General features: G+C 46.4%; 1 protein-coding gene and 1 long non-coding RNA gene across 8 annotated transcripts in view; one reads left to right on the plus strand and one right to left on the minus strand.

Moving 5' to 3' along the window:
- Positions 1-4,340: 4,340 nt before the first annotated feature.
- On the minus strand, positions 4,341-7,002 carry LOC138427029 (uncharacterized). Its single transcript, XR_011251872.1, has 3 exons — positions 5,786-7,002; positions 5,562-5,618; positions 4,341-5,109 (listed from the first exon to the last, which is right to left on the minus strand). It is a non-coding gene; the product is annotated as an uncharacterized lncRNA (long non-coding RNA).
- The window catches only part of CAPN1 (calpain 1), a 28,236-nt gene continuing 10,366 nt past the window's right edge, over positions 5,115-22,984 (plus strand). For 3 of the 7 annotated variants that reach the window (XM_069566204.1, XM_069566205.1, XM_069566206.1), the window contains exons 1-10: positions 5,115-6,980; positions 8,270-8,537; positions 8,692-8,761; positions 9,009-9,127; positions 10,624-10,757; positions 10,844-11,012; positions 11,843-11,926; positions 12,275-12,360; positions 12,725-12,799; positions 12,934-13,094. In XM_069566204.1, the coding sequence (XP_069422305.1) occupies positions 6,682-6,980; positions 8,270-8,537; positions 8,692-8,761; positions 9,009-9,127; positions 10,624-10,757; positions 10,844-11,012; positions 11,843-11,926; positions 12,275-12,360; positions 12,725-12,799; positions 12,934-13,094 (1,465 nt within the window). In that variant the 5' untranslated portion in view covers positions 5,115-6,681. Of the gene's footprint in view, positions 7,557-8,269; positions 8,538-8,691; positions 8,762-9,008; positions 9,128-10,623; positions 10,758-10,843; positions 11,013-11,842; positions 11,927-12,274; positions 12,361-12,724; positions 12,800-12,933; positions 13,095-22,984 lie in introns of all 7 variants that reach the window. The other 4 variants (XM_069566207.1, XM_069566210.1, XM_069566209.1 and 1 more) reach the window with 3 other exon arrangements.

A 22,984-nucleotide genomic window follows, 5' to 3' on the forward strand; every position in this document is an offset into this window, starting at 1 on the left:
TGTCTTCCCCTTCTCCTCCTGCCTTCAGTCTTTCCCAGCATCAGGAGCTTTTCCAATGAGTCAGTTCTTCACATCAAGTGACCAAAGTATTAGAGTTTCAGCTTCAGCATCAGTCCTTCCAATGAATACTCAGGACTGATTTCCTTTAGGGTACCACAGGTACCTCCCTAACCTGACCCTCCAGTATCCCCTCTAGATAAGAGTCCCCTACACCATGAATCTACTCAGATGGTCTAGAGTTGTCTTTTTCCTCCCTGTCTCCCAAGAGCCATATCCCATCAGTGGCTAAGTTCTATAGGTCTTTTTAGCAGTTTTACTGAGGTATGGTTGACATAAAATATACTTCAAGGTTCATTTTTGTTGACAATATATACCACCACAAAACCAATACCACAGTCAAATAATGGACATATCCATTACCCCCAAAAGTTTCAAGCCCCTTTGTAATCCTTTCCCACCTGCTAGCCCCCCCCACCCCCACAGCAATCACTGATCTGCTTTCTATCACTAAATTGCTATCATTTTCCTAGAATTTTCATAGAAATGAAATTATATAGCAGACCCTGATAGCTCAGTTGGTAAAGAATCCGCCTGCAATGTGGGAGACCTGGGCTTGATCCCTGGGTTGGGAAGATCCCCTGGAGAAGGGAAAGGCTACCCACTCCAGCATTCTGGCCTGGAGAATTCCACGGACTGTATAGTTCATGGGGTCGCAAAGAGTCGGACACGACTGAGCAACTTCACTTTCATGTCCCTTTCTGTCTTGTTTCTTACACTCAGTATAATTATTCTGAGATTAAGCCATTATTCCTTTTTATGACTGAGTAGTATTCTGTGGTGTATATGTGGCACCGCAATTTGCTTATCCAGTCACAATTTGTTGATGAACATTTGGTTATGTCTAGTTTGGGCTGTTACAATGAAAAGTTGCTATGAATATTCATACACAAGTCTTTGCGTGGACACATGCTTTTATTTCCCTTGGGTAAATGCCTAGGAGTGGAATGGCTGGGTCATATGATAGGTGTATATTTAACACACATGCTCTAAGTTGATTCATTTGTGTCTGACTCTTTGCGACCCTATGGACCGTAACCCAGTAGGCTCCTCTTATTCATGGGGTTTCTCCAGGCAAGAATACTGGAGTGGGTTGCCATGCCCTTCTCCAGGGGAACTTCCCAACTCAGGGACCAAACCCAGGTCTGTCTCCTGCACCGGCAGGCGGGTTCTCTACCACTAGCACCACCTGGGAAGCCCATATTTAACTTTACTGTTCTTTTTTTTTAAGGTAGACTAATTTTTTTTAGAGTAGTTTTCAGTTCACCTCAGTCGCTCAGTCATGTCCGACTCTTTGCGACCCCATGAATCGCAGCACGCCAGGCCTCCCTGACCATCACCAACTCCCGGAGTTCACTCAAACTCACGTCCATCGAGACAGTGATGCCATCCAGCCATCTCATCCTCTGTCATCCCCTTCTCCTCCTGCCCCCAATCCCTCCCAGCATCAGAGTCTTTTCCAATGAGTCAAGTCTTCGCATGAGGTGGTCAAAGTACTGGAGTTTCAGCTTTAGCATCATTCCTTTCAAAGAACACCCAGGGCTGATCTCCTTTAGGATGGACTGGTTGTTTTAAGTTTACACAAAAATTGCTCAGAAAGTGTAGAGAATTCTAGTAGCCCCTTTCCCATCTGCACAGTTTCTCTATTGACATTTTGTATTAGTGTGATCTATTTGTTACAATTGATGAAACAATATTAATACATTGTTATTAGAGTCTATAGTTTACATTAGGGTTCAGGCTTGTTTAAAAAACTGTGTTTATTTTACTTGGCTGGGCCAGCTCTTAGTTGTAATGCAAGATCTTCCCTCTTTGTTGCAGCCCATGGAATCTTTAGTTACATTTGAACTCTTAGTTGCAGCATGTGGGATCTAGTTCCCTGACCAGGGATGGAACATGGGGACCCTGCATTGGGATCTCAGAGTCTTAGCCACTGGACCACCAGGGAAGTCCCCAGGGTTCACTCTTGCTGTTGTACATTATATGGGTTTAATGTAATGTCATGTATCTACCATTACAGTATCACACAGAATAGTTTCAGCGCCCTAAACATGCCCTGTGCTCCCTTCCCCCACCTTCCCTGAAAGCTTGGCTATCACTGATCTCTTAACCATCTCTAGTTATACCAGTTCCAGAATGTCATATAGTTGGAATCATACAGTATATAGTTTTCTCATACTGGTTTCTTTTACTTAGCAATATGCATTTAAGGTTCTGGCATCTTTCTGTAGCTTGATAGTTTATTTCCATTTATTGCTGAATATATGTTTAACTTTTAAAGAAACTGCCAAACTGTTTAACAAAGCAGTGGTATCCCACCAGCATCATATGAGAGTTCCAACTCCTCCACATCCTTGCCAACACTTGGCATGGTTAGTCTTTTTAATTTTAGCCATTCTAGGTTTGTAATGTTGGTCCTTCCAGTTGTTTTAATTTGCACTTCTCCAGTGAATAAACATTTTTTTCAGTGCTTATTTGCCATCACATGTCTTCTTGGGAAATGTCGATTGAAATCTTTCACCCAATTTTACTGGATTATTTTTTTTAATTGTAAGAATTCTTTATATATTCTAACTACAAGCCCTTCATCAGATATATTTTTTGGCAATGATTTCCTCCTCTGCGGTTTTTCTTCATTTTTACAATAGTGCCTTTTGAGGAGGAACAAAGTGTTTTATTTCAATACATTTCAATTTTTTTTTCTTTTATTATCTGGGCTTTTGTGTCATATTTAAGAACTCTTTACCAGTGAAAGTGAAAGTTGCTCAGTCATGTCCAACTCTTTGTGACCCCATGGACTGTATAGTCCATGGAATTCTCCAGGCTAGAATAATGGAGTGAGTAGCCTTTCCCTTCTCCAGAGGATCTTCTCCACCAGGGATTGAACCCAGGTCTCCTGCATTGCAGGAGCTGAGCCACCAGGGAAGCAGATCATAACCCGCATATCCTTAATTCAATACACTAGATCTGGCTTCTCAAAACGTGGGGATCAAGCTTCATTAAAATAAGGCTGGATCATTACTTACATTCTCTACCAAAAAACAAACAAAAAAAATGATAATGCTGGTACTCGTTATAACAAAGTCCAGAAGAAATGTGTCCAGTACCCAGAGTACCTACATTATATTGCCTAAAATACCTAGTTTTTAACAGAAATACGAGACATGCATAGAAATAGGAGTTGGAACCATATAGCAGGAATAAAGGGCATTTGAAAAATGACCAGTAAAATCACCCCAGTAAAATTAGGTGATATCGCAGCAAAAATACAGTGAGGCCAAAAGGCAGAGGGAAGCATTCAAGGCGTGCTAAGAAAAAAACCTATCAACCAGAATTCCATCTTGACCAAAACTACCTTCTGAAAGATAAGAGACAAAACAAAGATCCTCTCAGATCAATAACAACTGAAAAAAATGTATTAATAGCCAATTGCCTCACAGGGATTACAGGAGGCATTCTTCAGCTTGAACACTAGGGATTCCAGAAGACAGTTCGTATTAACATTAACAAAGAAAAACACTTGTTTATCTAATGCTGTAAGAATAAAAGGCAGAGGTAATACAATTTTCTTTTAATTGATGTCAAAGGAACTATGTAAAATCCTATGTATGTCAGATGTTAGTACACTACAATATATAGCAATGTGATACCAAACTCAAGACAGACTTTATTTTCTTGGGCTCAAAAATCACTGTGGACAATGACTGTAGCCACAAAATTAAAAGACACTTGCTCTTTGGAAGAAAAGTTATGACAAACCTAGACAGCATATTAAAAAGCAGAGACATTACTTTATAGACAAAGATCCACGTAGTCAAAGCTATGGTTTTTCCAGTAATCACGTATGGATGTGAGAGTTGGACAATAAAGAAAGCTGAGAGCCAAAGAATTGATGCTTTCAAACTGTGGTGCTGGAGAAGACTCCTGAGAGTCCCCTGGACAGCAGAAAGATCAAACCAGTCCATCCTAAAGAAAATCAGTCCTGAATATTCTGTGGAAGAACTGATGCTGAAGCTGAAGCTCCAATGCTTTGGCCACCTGATGCAAAGAACTGATTCATTGAAAAAGACCCTGATGCTGGAAAAGATTGAAGGCAGGAGGAGAAGGGGAAGACAGAGGATGAGATGGTTGGATGGCATCACCGACTCAATGGACATGAGTTTGAGCAAGCTCCGGGAGTTGGTGATAGACAGGGAAGCCTGGCGTGCTGCAGTCCATGGGGTCACAAAGAGTCGGACACGACTTAGTGACTGAACAACAACAATGCTTTCTTCTAGAGGTTGTTGTTCTTTTCTTTTTTTTTTTCAATTTATTTATTTGGCTGCACCGGGTCTTAGTTGTAACATATGGGATCTTTTAGCTGTGGCATGTGGGATCTAGTTCCCTGACCAGGGATCGAACCCAGTCTCCCTGCATTGGGAGCAAGGAGTCTTAGCCACAGACTACCAGAGAAGTCCCTCTTCTAGAGGTTTGATAGTTCTAGGGTTTATATTTAGGTGTATAATCCCGTTTGAGTTAAATTTTGATCTGGTGTATCCTATTAGTAAATAGTTTTCAAATCCATCTCTTTCTCTCTTTTGTCTACCACCTCTGGAACTTGAGCCACCCACTTCCAGGTGTCCTCCATCATCTGTACAAATCTGAGCAGGCTTCTACCTCAGGTAGAACAAAATCCATCTTCCACAGCCCACCCAGGCCTGCCACAACTCTCCTCTCTCTTTCTCTCTCAGCTCAAGCAACACTCAGAATATTTCAGTTCCTCCATACGCCGAGGCAACTAATTCCCCTACCTCTCCCACCCCTGCCATAACTTCTTTGTCTGATTTATCTTTACTCTAATACCCTGGATTAGCGAGGGCTTCAGCTACGGGCTTCCTTCACATCGTTCTTCTTCCCAGTTAAATCATGGGTATAAGAGTTGAGTCAATGTCTGCCTCCTTCAGAGGGAGCCAAGGCCTTGGGTCTTCAGCATCTGATGTCCAGGTGACCACGGCACCTTGCACATACAGGAGGTGGTCAGTGCCCATTTGGGGAGCAGTCAAACGCAGTCAGCTGGAATGACAGTTTAGTGAAAATAATCTGGGGACTGTGGGGCACGTAGGTTGAGCCAGAGTGCTTTGAGGGGAAGGGGGGCCTTGGCTACCTCTCCAGAGCATCTCCCAGGCTCCTGCTCCCTGCGTTCCAGTCACAAGGAACAATTGCAGTCTCCTGACTGACCTGTGTCCCCCCAGCCCCTGGACCTTTGCACACGTACAGTTCTTTCAGTTTGGAACGCCCTTTCCAGCACCTCACTGCCTAGTTAACCCTATTTTTCCAATAAGATTCACCTTTCTTAAACCCCAAAGCTGAATCAGAACAGCAGCCTCCTCTAGCTGGTCCTGGTCTGCCTTAGTCATGGATCTGCTGTGCAAAGACCTGTCAGAAGGGTTTGGTCAAGATCAGACACATAAATGCCCAACGGTGATGAGCAAAGAGCTCAGAAGCTGGCTCCAGGCTTGACTCACCAGTGGAAGGAGCTCAGCAAGCTGCACTCTCAGGCCTCAGTTTTCCTCATCTGTACACTAGGAGTGAGAATGGAGTCAAGTTAGATCAGTGGCCCTTAACCTTCTTGGGATCAGTTCAGTTCAGTTCAGTCACTCAGTCATGTCCGACTCTTTGCAACCCCATGAATCACAGCACGCCAGGCCTCCCTGTCCATCACCAACTCCCCGAGTTCACTCAGACTCACAGCCATCGAGTCCGTGATGCCATCCAGCCATCTCATCTTCTGTCGTCCCCTTCTCCTCCTGCCCCCAATCCCTCCCAGCATCGGAGTCTTTTCCAATGAGTCAACTCTTTGCATGAGGTGGCCAAAGTACTGGAGTTTCAGCTTTAGCATCATTCCTTCTAAAGAAATCCCAGGGCTGATCTCCTTTAGAATGGACTGGTTGGATCTCCTTGCAGTCCAAGGGACTCTCAAGAGTCTTCTCCAACACCACAGTTCAAAAGCATCAATTCTTCGGCGCTCAGCTTTCTTCACAGTCCCTCAAATTCGCGGAAGGCAAAGTACTGTTTGCCCAACAAAAGGCTTGTGTGTACAGCACTTAAGGGGCTTCCCTGGGGGCTCAGTGGTAAAGAATCCACCTGACAATGCAGGAGATGCAGGGTTCGATTCCTGGATCCTGGAAGACGCCCTGGAGAAGGAAATGGCAACCCATTCCAGTACTCTTGTCTGGGAAATCCCCAGAGGAGCCCAGCGGGCTACAGTCCATGGGGTCACAAAGAGTCACACACTTAGGGACTGAACAAGAAAACATCATGTAAGGGCCGTGACCTTCCTGGCTGGGGCCGCCAAGGTCAATCAAAAGCTCTGAGCCGAGGGTCCGCTGCAGTCTCCGTTCCTCCTACTTCCGCATCTCAGGTGGCAGGGTCTCTCCGGGTCCCGGGTGGGCCTGCTGTCCACCTCGCAGCCTCTACCGCCCCCTCCTGGGTAAAGTGGCACACGGGCGTTCCCAGGTGGGTGGGAGAGGGAGGGCAAGGAGGAGAGGGCAAGGATACTGGTCTCTCGCAATTTCCGAGCACAAGAAACCTCAGAGCGCAAGATGGGATCCCGCAGTTCCTCATTTCATCCCATTCGCGGCGCAAATGGGGAAACTAAGGCCGAGAGGGGCAGGGACTCATCCAAGGTCACGCAGCCAGCCCGGGTCCGGGGGACCGATTCCCCGAGCCCCGCCTGGATGCCGCGAGCCGCTAAGGCGGGGTGGCAACACCGGGAGCCTGCGCCCCGGGGCGCGGGGGCGGGGTGGGGGTGGGGAGAGGGCCCTGCCCAGGAACCGGGCTGCGGCGGGGAACCGGCGGGGTGGGGCTGCCGTTTGCAGAGCGTCCGGCAGGGGTCTGCCCGCCTCCGGCCCGGCCCCTCCTCCGAGCAGCTGCCATAGCCCGAGGTAATCTCGGCCCCGCGCTAGGGACGCGCGGGGCGGGGGCCATGTGGGGGGACAGCTGCGGCTCTGCCGAGGGGAGGGGGGACGGACCCCGGGCTGCGGGAGGTGGCGCCGAGGGGCTGGACTCCCGGGAATGCCCTCCGGGGCGGCCGCGTGGGGTGGGGCCACCCAGCCCTGCAACTCGAGCTGCTGCCCCTGGTTAAAAATACCCCCTGTCCGTCCTCCCCCTCCGCTCCCCTGCGCTGCCCTGGCGTCCGGGCCCCAGCCCTCCCCACCCCGACAGGCGCTGGCCCCTCCCCGGGGACGAATCTGCCTTTGACTAATTTGTCCTCTCGCGGAGTTGGCCCGGCGTCTGCGGAGGAGGGCCGGGGAGATACCGTGAGTTAAGAGAGATCGTCGGAGAAGGTGCCCGGAGAGAAGGGAGAGCGGAGAGGAAGTGGGGTGGAAGCCCGAGGAGGAGAGAAGGGAGGGGCGGAGGAGGGCGGGGAGGAGCGCTCTTCCTGGTTGGGCCCTGTCCTCAGTTGCCACCCGGGAAGCCAGCGCAGGGACCGCAGCGACCCCCCAACACGCTTCCCCCAGGTAAGGAGGGTGAGGCCGGCCCGGCGTTCCCCCAGCTTGGCCTGGATCCCGGCTGCGGGGCTGCCTTTCCCCCGGGCTCTCTGAGTGCCTGCGACGGGGCGGGTGCTCGGGAACCGCAAGGCTCCGGAGCCCGCCCCAGGCTGCGTTCCTCACTGTCTCCAGAGGCTGGGCTGGGGGCTGGCGGGAGGGGAAAGGACTGAGGCCGAGCCTCCCTGATCCTTCAACCCGTCTCAGGAGCCTGGGGAGGGGAACCCCGGACTGCCTGGGCTTATCAGCCCCCAAGCTGGGAAAGGGGCCAGTGCCTAGGAGCTTGGCTAGGCTGGGGAGAGGGGCATTCAAAGAGGATTTGCCTCGGGGTCTCCCACCTTCCTCGTTCCTTGTGCTATTATCTCGGGCCCCGCCCTTCCCCACCTGACTGGCTGACCGCAGGCCTGCAGACCCGGGACAATGGGAGTCTGGGAAAGGAGAGGTGGTAGCATTGGGTGGGGGTAGGGAGGTGGTGGCCAGCGCACCTGGGGGATGGGAAGCCCCCTCTGGTGGATTCTGGGAGCAGAGAGGTATGGCTGCCAGCCCTAATTTAGTGAGGAGGTGGGGAAACCACAGGCTTGGGGAGAAAGGATGGCAGCGGGTCAGAGAGCAGTGGTAGCAGATAGGAGCCCCAGCTCTAGGCCTAGGAAGGCCTGGGTTCTAAGCAGGGCCCCTCTGTCCCACAGGATGGCCGAGGAGTTCATCACTCCGGTGTACTGCACCGGGGTGTCTGCACAAGTGCAGAAGCAGCGGGCCAAGGAGCTGGGCCTGGGCCGCCATGAAAATGCCATCAAGTACCTGGGCCAGGATTACGAGCAGCTGCGGGTTCACTGCCTGCAAAGGGGGGCCCTTTTCCGTGATGAGGCTTTCCCCCCAGTGCCCCAGAGCCTGGGCTTCAAGGAGCTGGGCCCCAACTCCTCCAAAACCTATGGCATCAAGTGGAAGCGTCCCACGGTGAGAGGGGCCACCCTGGATGGGATTCAGTTTACCCCCTTCCTGAGTGAGGAGTGGGAATAGGACGCCAGGTCCCTCGAGTGGGGTCTGGGATGGCTGGGTTCCAGTTTCTAGGAGGGGCTGGCCCAGAGACAGGACTCTGGGTCTCTTGCAGGAGCTGTTCTCAAACCCCCAGTTCATCGTGGATGGAGCCACCCGCACAGACATCTGCCAGGGCGCACTGGGTAGGCCCTGGGGGATTCCGAGTGTGTTTTCCGTAGTTCCCTGTGCCCGTTCCTTCCTGCTCTGCCTCAGCCTCTCCCTCCTACAAGCCCGAGCAGGTTCTGGCTCTCAGTGCTGGGGCTGGTTTGCCCAGATTCCTGGGTCTTTTCTGTAAGTTGAGGGGTACCCTGCCTGGGGAGTCCCAGGTTCTCCGCAGTATGGCACTCACTGGGCGAAGAGTAGATCTGACATGGATCCTTCCCATCCCAGGGGACTGTTGGCTTCTGGCTGCCATCGCCTCCCTTACCCTCAATGACACGCTCCTGCACCGAGTAGTTCCACATGGACAAAGCTTCCAGGATGGCTACGCGGGCATCTTCCATTTCCAGGTGAGGAGCCCCACATGCGCCTTGGACAAAGACGGGGGCGGTGAGGGAGAGAGGGGTAGCAGGCAACGGAGATGGGCTGGGGGACCCTGAAGTTAGGGTGACTCAGGGCCGCACCTTGCGGGGCCAGCTCCCCCACCTCCCCGAAAGTATTTGACCTCTTGATTCCATCTCAAGTCTGTCATGTGTGAGAATCTATCGTGTGTGAAATGGTTGGGCAGGTATTTCAGCTGGCAATCTTCCTGGCTGGTTGTGCACACTAGAGAAAAAAAAGTGTTTAGAAGAGGAGAAAATTCTCTGGATTATGTCCTGTGGGACAAACCCTTTTCCTCCCCAAGGTCTGTTTCCCTGTCTGAAAAATAGTGTTCTTCTGGGGAAAATCGGCCATCACCTGTGGTCATCTACACCCTTGGCCTCAGTCTCTCCCCGACCCCCTCACCCCCAACTCCTGCGCTCAAGTCAGTCTCCAGCCACTGAGAGAGCCCTGCGGAAAAGAAAGACTCTGGATAAAGTTTATTTAAAGCAGCTTTTCCTGATGCTCTTTGCGCACAGGACCCACTTTTCAAATTACACTGATGAATTCTCAGTAGGCTCGTTTTGGGGAAGAGACACGCCAGTAACCCTGGGTGAGAACCTCTGGCGCCGGTGTCCTCTCCTTTCGTCTGGTCACGGAGCGCCTTGCCCCCTACTTCATCCTCACCCGCCTTGGCGCATATGGCTTGACTTGCGGGACCCACAGTGCGGCGCGAACTACTGGGGCCAAGTGAGGCACCTGCCCGCGCTGGTCCGCAGGGGCGTGGCCTCGCTGCCCTTTCCCCACCCTCTCCTCGTACTCCAATCCGTTCCTCCTCGGCCTCTGATTAGCCCGTTCACTTTCTCCACGGTGCTGTGGGCGCACCTCCTCCCTTTTGCACACTCACGGCCCCCAGTGCTGTAGCACAGAGTCACTTTTGGCCTGGAATAGGGGGAAGTCCTTCCCTCACTGGGAAACTTGCCTTTCAAGGCATCTTTGAAGCAAGCCCGCGATTGTGGGAATCCTGTCCTCCTTGGGGTTGAAGGATCTAGATCCCGCGTCTTCATTCCACACCTAATTTACCTATGTATCCCCACCCCCCTACACACACACACACACACACACACACACACCCTGGCCTAGAATGGTGGGAGGGGGAAAGTCTGGGGTCATGGTAGAGTCAAGGTTTAAGGGCTTTGCAGCATCTCTGTACCTGAAGAGGCACCTTGGTCTGTTTCAAAAATATGAACAATGCTGCCTTGCAAGCGTTACCTTCCTAATCTTGTTTAGTTTTCCCATTAGGAAGGCATTACTGTTCCCTTTTGTGGAGGGGGAAACAGGCTCGGAGAGGACGACTTGCTCAGATCCCTGTGTCTAGGATGCATGGCCTAGAATCAGGTATCTAGTGAGTGGCAGAGCTGCTGAGGCCTGACCTTAGGCCCGAGGGATCTCAAAGCAGGGATTCATTGTGCCCCTCCTCCCCCAGCTGTGGCAGTTTGGTGAGTGGGTGGATGTGGTGGTGGATGACCTGCTGCCCACCAAGGACGGGAAGCTGGTGTTTGTGCACTCTGCCCAAGGCAACGAGTTCTGGAGCGCCCTGCTGGAGAAGGCATATGCCAAGTGAGTGGGGGCCCAGGGACAGCTCCAGGCCACACCTGGGTTGGGGGTCCTGCTCGGTGCAGAGTGCTGACCTGGGCCGCCCACAGGGTGAATGGCAGCTACGAGGCCCTCTCAGGAGGCAGCACGTCTGAGGGCTTTGAGGACTTCACCGGCGGAGTCACCGAGTGGTATGAACTGCGGAAGGCGCCCAGCGACCTCTACAACATCATCCTCAAGGCCCTGGAGCGTGGCTCCCTGCTGGGCTGCTCCATCGATGTAAGTGCCTCCCCCATCCCGGGACCTGAGTCTCCTAGGGGTTCCTTCTCTCTACTCAGCCCAGCCTCAGACTTGCCACGGGCTTGGCTCCAGACCCTGTCCTTTGCTTCACACCATCCCCAGATCCTCACCCAGCCTCGCTCATCACCTCGGTCCTGTCCTCCACCTCCATGCCTGGCTTCCTCCTGGTCCCCAAAACCTCAGACCTCAGCATGTTTTCCGACTTCCTCTTTCCTGTCATGAGGGGCCATGCCCATGCACTGTCCAGTTCACAGCCTGGCCTCAGCTCCTCCTGAGTCCCAGTTCCTGTGGGCCCCAGACTCCCCATTCGTTCCTTCGGTTGCTCTTCTGTTCCCCAACTTATCTTCGGACCTCCCTCATCCTTGATCTCGGCCTCCACCCCCACCATCACTGCATCCTCCACTCTAACGCTGCCGCCACGCTCTTCCCCAGCCTACCCGACTCTAGTCTCTGCTCACCCCTCTTCTCCGCCTCCCTGAGTCCCTCCACATGAGGTCCTCTGAGGATCTCGTGGCTCCTGGGTGAGGGGAGAGGCTTTGCATGGCTGTATGTTTGTGTTCACGCGTGTTTGCCCAGGGTCTGGCCAGCTCTGGCCAAAAGCAGTGTCAGTGGGCTGCACAGGCCCCCTCACCAGCAGTAACATTGGTGGAGTAGCCAGCAGCTCCTCCTTCCAGGGACTGAGAAGGGGTCAGGGGTCCTGCCCATCGCTCCCAGTAACTGTGGGTGTATGCAAGGGAAAGCCAAGACTCGGGGCTCATCTCCTGAATGGGGGTGGGGACAGCAGCCACAGCCCATGTGTCTTTCTGCAGATCTCCAGCATTCTGGACATGGAGGCTGTCACCTTCAAGAAGCTGGTGAAGGGTCACGCCTACTCTGTGACTGGGGCCAAGCAGGTACCGCCCCAGGTGGAGGTCTTCCCCAAAGGGTGGTTCCAGCCTCCTTGCCTCTCTGGCCTGTGGCCAAGGCTGTGGGAGAGGCCGACTCTCCCCGTGACCTTCAGCAGCACCTTTCCTATCTCCCAGGGACTCTCGCCCAAAGATGGTTATCTTGTCCCACCCTGATTTACTGTACTTTGTGTGTAGAATTGCCTCTCTCAGCAGTTTATGCCCAGACAGGCTTCTCAGCTGTGCTTCCAATGGTGGGTGCTGGGTACTGAGTTGGGCTCTGTGAGGATGAGGTGGCGGGAAGGGGTGTTAAAGTGTGTGCCAGAAGCAGACACTGACGTGAGCTCTGGGGAACAGGTGAACTACCAGGGCCAGATGGTGAACCTGATCCGGATGCGGAACCCCTGGGGCGAGGTGGAGTGGACGGGAGCCTGGAGTGACGGGTGAGGGGCCGTGGACGCTGGCCGGGGAGGCCTGGGAAGACTGTTCAGTGCCACTGGCATTTCTGCTAGGGTCTCTGCCAGCCCACAGTGGACTCGGGCTTGAACAGAGGGGCCCATCTGTGTGTGACTGGGTCTGGGGACTGCCCTGGCAAAGCTTAGGCTGTGCGTGTGGGCGGCTGTGCATCCTCCTACAAGCATCCTCGGAGCGTCTGACCCGGCCCTCAGAAGATAACCCCTGGGACTGGGGTCTCTGGACATGACCTTGTGGAGGCCTCCTGAACTGGGCCAGGGAAGGACAGGCCCCAGGGATAGAGGCTGGGCAGGTTGGTGGCCGCCAGCCCCTGGCAGTGCCCTTTTCCCGCAGCTCCTCAGAGTGGAACGGCGTGGACCCTTACGTGCGGGAGCAGCTCCGGATCAAGATGGAGGATGGGGAGTTCTGGTGAGCAGCCCCCTCCTCAGTCTGAGTGGGCACCCCAGCTCCCAAGCCCCCTCCCCCCCCAGAAAGCCAGCTGTGCCATGTCTCTCGATGCCCCGCCTGGGCACCCTGGTTCACTCTCACCTCGACCCCCCCAGGATGTCATTCCGAGACTTCATGCGTGAATTCACCCGCCTGGAGATCTGCAACCTGACGCCTGACGCGCTCAAGAGCCAGAGGTTCCGCAACTGGAACACCACCCTGTACGAGGGCACCTGGCGGCGGGGGAGCACCGCGGGGGGCTGCCGCAACTACCCAGGTGACCTGGGGGGTGGGGTCCTGGGCCCTGCTGCCCTGGACAAGACGTACCTTCTCTCTGAGCCTGTTTCCTCACCTGTAAGATAGGGGTAGTTGTACTGGTTTTGCAAATTTGCTTTGAGGATGAAAAAGTGTAAATTCCCAAGAGCCACCTTTGATTGCCTTGCTGGAACCTGAGCTCAGGGTGCGGACAGAGGAGACTTCCTTGCAGCCTGGCCACCTCCTGTCACTCCTCCTTCAGGGCCTTCCTCCTGGCCCGCTGTCTCCCTCCTTGGTCCTTCTGTCGCCTTTCCCTGGGGTCCATGGGTATCCTTCCTCTCCCACCCTGCCTTCTCTTCTTAGCAGGTTAGCATCCTCATCCTCCCCAGGTTGGAGTCAGCATTTTAATGCTGTCCCTGCAAACACTCAAGTTTCTTGGCTTCTAGCTCCCTCTGGTCCTCTTACCTGGCACACCCATAATCCTGATTGAACCCTCTTGACCGGCTCTAGAACCACTGACCGGGCCTGGAGAGAAATCACACACTTGGAGAAATCACAGCCACAGACCTCAGATGTGTGCTTTCTGTGGCCCCAGCAATTCCACTATTCATATGTTCCTAGTCTCTCCTCAGACCTGCCTCCACTGTCAGTGTTTTCCGATTTCACGGGACACCCCCATAGTCCCACCTCCAAGGCCCCCAGCCTGTCTGGACCTGTGCCCGTCTTTGCTGCCTTCCTGCCTGTGACAGTGGCGGAACTGTCCCCGCTCAGGGGCACCCCGCCCCCCACCTCTGCTCTAGACCCCGCTCTCCTCGGGCTCCTTCACCCGTCGCCTCTCTCTCCGGGTCACAAGGGAGAATTGCCTGCCTCTGGAACCCACTTCCCCGCTCGTTTCTCTGCTCCTCTTCAAAGTGAAGTTTCTCAAGATGGCCAGCCTCCCCATTTCCTTTCTCACTAAGTTCAGTGCTTAACCCGCTCCAGTCCACCTTGCGTCCCCACCACGCTGCCACGGCTGCTCCTTGTCCGCTTGGGTTTTGCCAAACCCACCACCGCTGCTCTCTTCTCGTGTCCTGCCCCCTCCCGCAGTTCTCAGCCTGGCTCCCAGCCCTCTGTGTTCAAGCATTCTTCTCCCTCGCAGGAACCTAATTTCAGTTCTTCCCCAAACAGATGACCACTGTTTTCTGTACTGTTTACTGAGAAGTCTGTCCTCTCCCTGCAGGTCCAGCCCTGTCATAAGTTCCCACGTAGCTGGGTCTGTTTCTGAGTTGCCTCTCTGTCCCTCGGCCTATCTCTTTGCTACTGCCGCACTGGTTTACTTGCTTAAGTCCTGGGACTTGGCTGTGGTCCAGTGGTGAAGATTCTGTTTCCAGTGTAGGCAGTGCATGTTTGATTCCTCATTGTGGAACTAAGATTTATAAATCCTGAAATTGGGCAGGATGAATTCCTTCTTCAAGAGTCTCTTAGCTCCTCTTGCTCTTTGCTTCTGGTTTTCTTTTTTTGGTTTTATCTGTGTGAATTTTAGCATCAGTTTATCAAGTCCTACAAAAAGCCCTTTTGAGATTTTAATTTGGGATTGCGTAGACCAATTCAGGGAGAATTGACATCTTTCCAATCTTGATTCTTCTTATCCAAGAATGTGCCGTGTCTATTTTGGTCTTTAGTGTCTTTCAATAAAATTTTATAATTCTCATTGTAAAGGGCTTATACCTCTCTGTTGAGATTTGTTCCTAGATACTCTATCAGCTTGTTGCTGTTGTAAATAGTATCTCTTTTTAAGTGACATCTGCCAGGTCATTGCTGATACTGTAGTATGCAGCTGACCTTTTACGTTTATTCTACATCTGGCAAGCTTGTTAAACAGTAATGAATTTTACTCATTTTTCTGTATTCTTTTTGGTTTTCTAACTGACAGTATAGCATCTGCCAATAATGATAAATTTGTTTCTTTTCCAGTGCTTATAACTTTGGTTACATATTCATTCTTGTTTAATGTGCTGGCCAGGCTTGCTACATGCCCACTAGGACTCACTATGTTCTGGTCTTACCCCCCTCTCTCAAAGGAAAAGTTTTTACTATTAAACGTTGACTGTAGATTTCATCACTACAAACTTTTCTACTCTAGGTTTGTGTGTGTGTGTGTATATGCACCTTTTATCAGAGTAATGAAACTTAATGTTATGAAATAACTATTAGAATTAGAATTAGCTGTTTTAAATTACCTGTTAAAACAATAAGTTGCATTGATCACTTTTCTCACATTAAATTAACCTTACATTCCTGAGATAAAACAACAGAGTAATGATATAAAATTTTTATATAATAATTTTACATCCACGTTCATGAGTGAGGTTTGCTAATAGTTTTCTTTTCTCATGCTTACTTTATTTAGTTTTGATATGGATGGTATATTTGGCTGGCAAAGTGAACTGGGAAATGTTCTGTCTTTTCCTATTTTTCTGGAAGAGTTTGCATAAGGTGGGGATGGTTTCTTGCTTGAATGTTTGGTGGAACTGGTCTAGAAAACTACCAGGCCTGCTCTTTTATGTGAAGATTAACTTTTGATATTGAGTATCTTTTAAGGTCATTGAATTTTTCAGATCTTCTACTTCCTCTTGAAACTATTTTGAGGAGTTTTATTTTCTAGGAGTTAATCCTTTGCATCTTGTTTTCTTAATTATTAACATGAAGTTATCCTTAATATACTATACCTCATCTGCAATGATAACATCTCTTTTATTCATTGTCTCTTTTGTCTTTATTAATCCTATGAGGGGTTTGTCAATATAAGTCTTTAAAATAAAATGATTTTTTACTTTATTCTTTATAGTATTTTTTTTCCATATTATGAATCTTTCTTGCTTGTTATTTCATTCTTCTGCTTTCTTCAGATTTATTTTTAGAATTTATTTTATGACATTTTTTTCCTTCCAGTTTTATTGTGGTATATTGACATTCAGCATTGTATAAGATGTACAGCATAATGATTTGATTTATATACATCGTAAAATGATGGCCACAATAAGTTTAGTGAATATCCATCATATCATATAGATACAATATTAAAGAAATAGAAGAAAATGTATTTTTTCCTTATGATGAGAACTCTCAGGCTCTTAGAATGTACTCTGTTAGCAGCTTCCATATCTAACATACAGTATTGCTCTATTTATTATGCTATACATTGTATCCCGAGTATTTATTCATTTTATAACTGGAAATGTGTACCTTTTGACCACCTTCATCCAATTCTCTCTGCCTCTACCCCTCGCCACTGATAACCACAAATGTGATCTCCTGTGAGTTTCTCTCTCCTATTCAGTAGGCAGTCTTTTCATTTTGTTGCTGTGCAGAAACTTTTCAGTTTGATGTAGTCCCATTTGTTTGTTTTTGCTTTTGTTTCCCTTGCCTGAGGAGACAGATCCAAAATAATATTACTAAGACCGATGTCAAAGACTGTATTGCCTATGGCTTCTTCTAGAAGTTTTATAGTTTCAGGTCTTACATTTAATTCTTTATTCCATTTTGAGTTTATTTTTATATATGGTGTGAGAAAATTGTTGAGTTGGTTTTTTTTTTTGCATGTAGCTCTTCAGATTTCCTAACATCATTTATTGAAGAGGCTGTCTTTTCCTCACTGTGTATTCTTGACTCCTTTGTCATAGATTAATTGCCCATAGAAGTGTGGGTTCATTTCTTGGCTCTCTGTTCCGTTCCATTGATCTGTGTGTCTGTTTTTATACCAGTATCATATTGTTTGTTTGTTTGTTTAAAGAACCCAAATAAATCCTTTATTCTTATTAGCAGTTTTCTATATTTTTTCAGTTGACAATACATGGTGTCCAAAGTGGGCTGCAAAGCAACCTGTGCAGACTGTTTTGATTACTGTAGCTATGTAGTATAGCTTGAAGTAAGAGAGTGTGCTACCTCCGGTTTCGTTCTTCTTTCTTAATATTGTTTTGGCTATTCAAGATCTTTGTGTTTCCACACAAATCTTAGAATTATTTGTTCTAGGCCGGTTAAAAATACCATTAGTATTTTAATAGGGGTTGCATTGAATCTGTAGATTGTCTTGGGTAGCATGGTCATTTTAACAGTATTAGTTCTTCCAGTCCATGAGCATGGTATTGCTTTCCATTTGTTTGTGTCCTCTTCAATTTCTTTCATCAGTGTCTTGCAGTTTCCTGAGAATAGGTCTTTTATCTTCTTACTCAGATTTATTCCTAGGTATTTTATTCTTTTTGATGCAATTGTGATTTTATTACTTCTTCAATCAGATTCTTACTTCATTAATTTTTTTTCTGTGTGTACCTTTGAGTTATACAATTTTGATACATAATGTTTTTAAGAATTGTAATATAATTTGCATTCTATAAAATTTACACTTTTAATGGGTACAATTCAGTGGTTTTTAATATATTCACAATGCTATATAATCATCACCATTACCTAACTCCAGAACATTTTCACTACCTGCAAAAGAAATCTTATATCCATTAGTAGTCACTCCCTAACCCTCTCATTCACCAACCCCTGGGAACCACTAATTTAATTTTGTCTTTATAGGTTTGCTGTTCTGGACATTTCATAAAAATGGAATCATGCAATATGTGGCCTTTTGTGCCTAGCTTTTTCCCCTGAGCATTGTGTTTTCAAAAGTCATTCATGTTGCAGGATGATCAATACTTCATTTTCAAGGTTGAATAATCTTCCATGACATGGATATACCGCATTTTGCTTATTCATCCTTCAGTTGATGAATTGCTTTCAGTTTGGGGGTATTGTGAGCACGCTGCTCTAAAGACTTCTGTACGTGTGTCTGTATGAGCATACGTTCTCTTAGGTCTACGAGTAGGAGTGAGATTTTCAGGTTGTGTGGTAGCTCCATGTTTACCTTTTCGAGAAACTGATCTGTTTTCCAAAGTGGCAGCACTGTTTCACCTCCTTTCAATGCATGAGGGTTCCAATTTCCCCACATCCTTGTTTTTTTTTTCCACATCCTTGTTAACACTTATTGTCCACCTTTTTTATGATAGCCATCCTGGCTGGTATAAAATGGTATCACGTTGCAGCTTTAATTTGCATTTCCATAGTGACTAATAATGTTTAGTATATTTTCATGTATTTATTGGCCATTTGTGTATCTTTTCTGGGATGTCTATTCAAATCGTTTGCCCACTTTTAGATTGAGTGTTTGTCTTCTCATATATTCTTCATACATATATTTATATTTTCTGGATGTGAGCCTTATGAGGTAGATGGTTTGTGTGTATTTTCTCCCTTTCTGTTGGATGTCTTCATTTTCTTGACAGTGTTTTTGAAGCACCAAAGTTTTTAATTTTGACGATACCCAATCTTCTATTTTTTCTTTTATTGCTCATGCGTTTGGTGTCATAGCTAAGAATCCATTGCCAAATCCAAGGTCATTTATCTTTGCATTTTCTTCTAAGAGCATTATTATTTTAGCTGTTATATTTAGGTGTTGACCTATTTTGAGTTAGATTTTGTTTATGGTGTGGGATAGGTGCCCAATTTAGTTCTTCTGATTGTGGAAACCCAGCTATCCTAGGATCTGTTGAAAAGACTATTCTTTATGCATTGAATGATCTTGTCACCCAGTGGTCAATAGCCATTTAGGTATGGATTTACTTTTGGTCTCTCAGTTCTATTCCTTTAGTCTATGCGTCTGTTTATTCTTATTCCAATATCACACTATTTTGATTATTTTAGCTTTGTAGTGAGTTTTGAAATCAGGAGGTATGAGTCTTCCAACCTTGCTCTTTTTCAAGATTATTTTAGCTTCTGGGCCCCTTAAAATTCCACATAAATTTGAGGATCTGCTTTTCACTTCTGTGGGAATTTTGATAAGGATTGCATTGAATCTGTGGATTACTTTGAGTATTATATCTTTTGACTTTTCTATGTCTTTTTTAATTTGTTTCAGCAAAGTTTTGTAATTTTCAGTATATAAGTCTTTCAACTCCTTGGTGAAATTTATTCTTAGGTATTTTACAGCTTTGGATGCTGTTATAAACATATTGTTTTCTTAATTTCCTCTTTGGGTTTTTTTCCATTGTTGGTGTATAGAAACACAACTGTTTTTTGTGTCCTGATGTAATCTGCAACTTCACTGAATTTGTTATTAATTCTAATATTCTAATTTTTCAGGCTTTTCCATACAGGATCGTGTCATTTGCAAGTAGAGATAGTTTTTTTCTTCATTTTTAATTTGGTTACTTTTTCTTGACTAATTGATCTAGCTAGAACTTGCTGTACAACATTGAATAATAGTGGTGTAAGTAGGCATCTTGTTCCTGATCTTAGAGAGAAAGCTTTCATTTTTTTTCACCACTGAACATATTACTTAAATGCTCTTAAATGCCCTTTTTCTTATTGAGGACGTTCTTTTATTCCTAAATTTATGTATGTTCTTGTCATGAATTTGTGTTGGATTTTCTAAAGTGCCTTTTCTGTCTCAATTGAGATGGTTATGTATTTTCTCCCCCTTTGTCCTATTAATGTGATGTATTACACTGGTTGATTTTCTTATATTGAACTGTTCTTACATTCTTGGAATAAATCTTCCATAGCATATAATCTTCTTAATAAACTGTTGGATTTGGTTTGCTAGTATTTGTTGAGGATTTTTATATTGCTATTCATGAGTGATACTGGTCTGTCATTTTCTTTTCTTATGATGTTTTTATCTGGCTTTGGTGTCAAGGTAATGCTGCCCCATAGAATGCGTTTACCTCAAGGAAATAGTAATGTAAATGAGAAATCACATATGATAGTAATTAAAACACTGTGTACCTATATTTAAAAAGAACTCAAAACAATAGCCTAATTTTCTACCTTAAGGAACTAGTAAGTGGGCAAACTAATCCCAAGGCAAGCAGAAGAGACAAATAAATGAAATAGAGAAACGATAGAGGAAAATCAATGAAGCCAGGCTGGCCCCGTGCAGTGGAAACGTGGCATCCTAACCACTGGATTGCCAGGGATTCCCTATTTTATTGTTGATTTATAATTTAATTTCCTTGCATTCAGAAAATATGATCTATATAGGTCATAACTTTGAAATAAACGGAAGCTGGTACAATGGCTCACGGTGAGTATTCAGGTGTCCTCAAAAAGACTGGTGAACACTTTCATGTTGTGGACTGTAGGCTAAGCACTTCTATAAATATTTAGAATAGAATCTACTTAACTTTCACACTGACCCTATGAGGGATGTACTATATTTTCACTATTTTACAGATGAAGAAAGTGAGGCACAGAGAAATTAAATAGCTTACCAGAGTCACTAGTAAGTGGCTGAGCTGGGATTTAGCCCCATCTGGAGTCTGTTTTCTTGACAGGCTGTTCGCTTGACTATTCTCTGAATGTTAGAGGCAATCTTCTACAATTGTTCATAGTATCAAACTTACTGACTATTTTGTCTGCTTAATCTATCAATTACTGGAAGAGGGATAATAAAAATCTCACACCGCCCTGTTGGCTTTGCCAATTTCTCCCTTTATTTCTGTCAATTATTTTTCTTTACAAATATCGAGCTATGATTTTAGGTGTATCAAGTTTAAAATTGTTTTAAGTTCCTAGTGAGTTAAACTTTTTTTTATTTTCCAGTGCCCGCCTTCATCTTAGTAATTCTTTTTACTTTGAAGTCTGTTTCGGTCTGTGTGGCTGTGCTGTTCCAGTTTTCTGTTGATTACTGTTTTTGTGGTATGTCTTGTTATACTCTTTGATGTCTGATCTTTCTATAGCTCAGTGTTTTAGTTATCTCTTATAAATAGCATATGACTTTTTTAATGGTCAGATTTGGAAAACACTGTCCTTCGATTGGAAATTTTAATCCATTTGCATTCATAGTGTTACTGATATATTTGTATTTAGTTCAGCAGACTTACTATGCATTTTCTGTTCATCCCTCCTGCTGTGCCTTCTTTTGGAGTGAGTTTTTTTTCTTTTCTGTCTGCTAGTTTTTCCCTCTATGAGTTTGGAAGATATAAGAGTTTGCTTAATAAGTTCCAAAGTTAGTTGGTCAGTATCTTTACCCTCTACCTGAACAGTGTAACGTATAAAGACCTGAAAATGTTTCAGCTGGATCACATCCTCTCTTTATTCAAGATGCTGTCTTTAGCTAGCATTTTAATCCTGAACTATTTCCTGCCTGTCCTAAAGTAAGCACCATCATCATCCCCATTATTTGATATAATCCATGTTTGTTTGAGTACCCACATAATATTAGTATTTTTGCTCGCCATACTTAGACCTTTCACCTGAGATCTTTTTAGTCTGTCTGCAATATAGCCTTCTGAATTTATTTTAGTGAGGGTCTTTGGTAATAAATTTTCTCAGAACTCGTGTAAAATGCCTTTGTGATGTGCTCATTCTTGGTGATTCTCTAGATGCTGAATCTTGAATCGACATTACTTTCACCTCCCTGGAGATGCTATTCCTCTTCACTCTGCTCCCACTCTTGTGTCTGAGTCTGGAATCTGCCCATCTACCATGTCTTCTGAAATGTTTGTCTTTCCTCTTTTAAGATTGTGTTTCTTTGATATTCTTCAATTAGACAATGATGTGTTGAGTTGGGGATTCTGTTTTGGATTTGTTGAGCTCCCTGTATATGAAGATTGATGTTGTTCAGCAATTCTAGAAAATTCTTAGCCGTGCTCTTTCAGAATATCATTTTCCTAGTCTCTTAATTTTCTGCTTTGAGAATGCCAATCAAATGTAAGCTAGACTTCCTCAGTCAATCCTCTAGATCTCTTAACATCTCTTAAATGGTCCTTCTCTGAATCTCCCTAGATTGCATTCTGGGTAGTTTCTTTAGATCCATTCTCAATTCACTTGAATTTTCTTTTTTGCGGTTGGTTAAGCTTTCCAACAAATACTTAATTTCACTTTTATTTCTAGAAGTCTTAGTGGCTTTTTTCTAATCTGTTCGTTCTTGTTCATATATTCCAGCTTCTCATTTATTTCTTCAAACGTAGTAAGCTTAGTCTTTCATAGTCCATGTCCGATCATTTCAGCGTCTGAAGTCTTGGCAAGCTGTTTTTCATCCATCATGGTGTCAGTCTCAGCCGTCATGAGGTTTGTCCACTGTGGCTGTTGTTCTCAGCCTTGAGAGGTTTTTGGCTTATTTGACCTAGAAGTATGTGGGAATTCTTTGAGTTCTTAGATGAAGTTAAGTTCCTCGAGTGTTTCTGCCAGTCACCTAGGATACTCCAAAGCCATGACTCTGAAAAATAAATTCTCTCAAGTTTTTTTTTCACCTCATGGGCAGCATGAATTAAAACTGCAAGCTCATGAGAAGGCTGCTTATGGTTGTAAATTCTCAGAGAATGCTTTCCTTCCTCCCGGTGGTTTTATTTTCTTTCATACTTCCGCTGCGGGCATTCCTCACAGAGCTCCCAGTTTTATTGCTGGGATCTCCTTTCGGACTTTGTCTCCTGCCCTTGTGCCCAGGCAGGACTCAGGGTCTCTATGAGTCCACAGAAGTCCTTCGGCATTATTTACCTTTCATGGCTCCCAGTTTTTATTTTTTTTAAATAGCTTTATTGAGATAAAATTCACATACCATATATTTCACCCATTTTACAGCGTAAGATCCAGTGTGGCCATTGCTGTATTCATAGAGTTGTATACCCATTATCACATCAATTGTAGAACATTTTCATTACCCCCAAAGAAGTGCTGCACACCCCTGGCTGTTACTCCCAAGTCACTTCTCCCCCTTATTTCTATCCTACCACTCATCTACTTTCTGTCTCATATGGATTTGCTTGTCCCAGAAAATAATTTTATATAAATGGAATCATACAACATGTGGTCCTTGGTGACTGGCTTCTTTCACTTCGCATAATGTCTTCAATGTTCATCCACGTTGTACAGCATGTGTCCAATTCC

The sequence above is a fragment of the Ovis canadensis genome, chromosome 21 (assembly GCF_042477335.2).
Source record: "Ovis canadensis isolate MfBH-ARS-UI-01 breed Bighorn chromosome 21, ARS-UI_OviCan_v2, whole genome shotgun sequence".
In the NCBI taxonomy this organism is placed as follows: domain Eukaryota; kingdom Metazoa; phylum Chordata; class Mammalia; order Artiodactyla; family Bovidae; genus Ovis; species Ovis canadensis.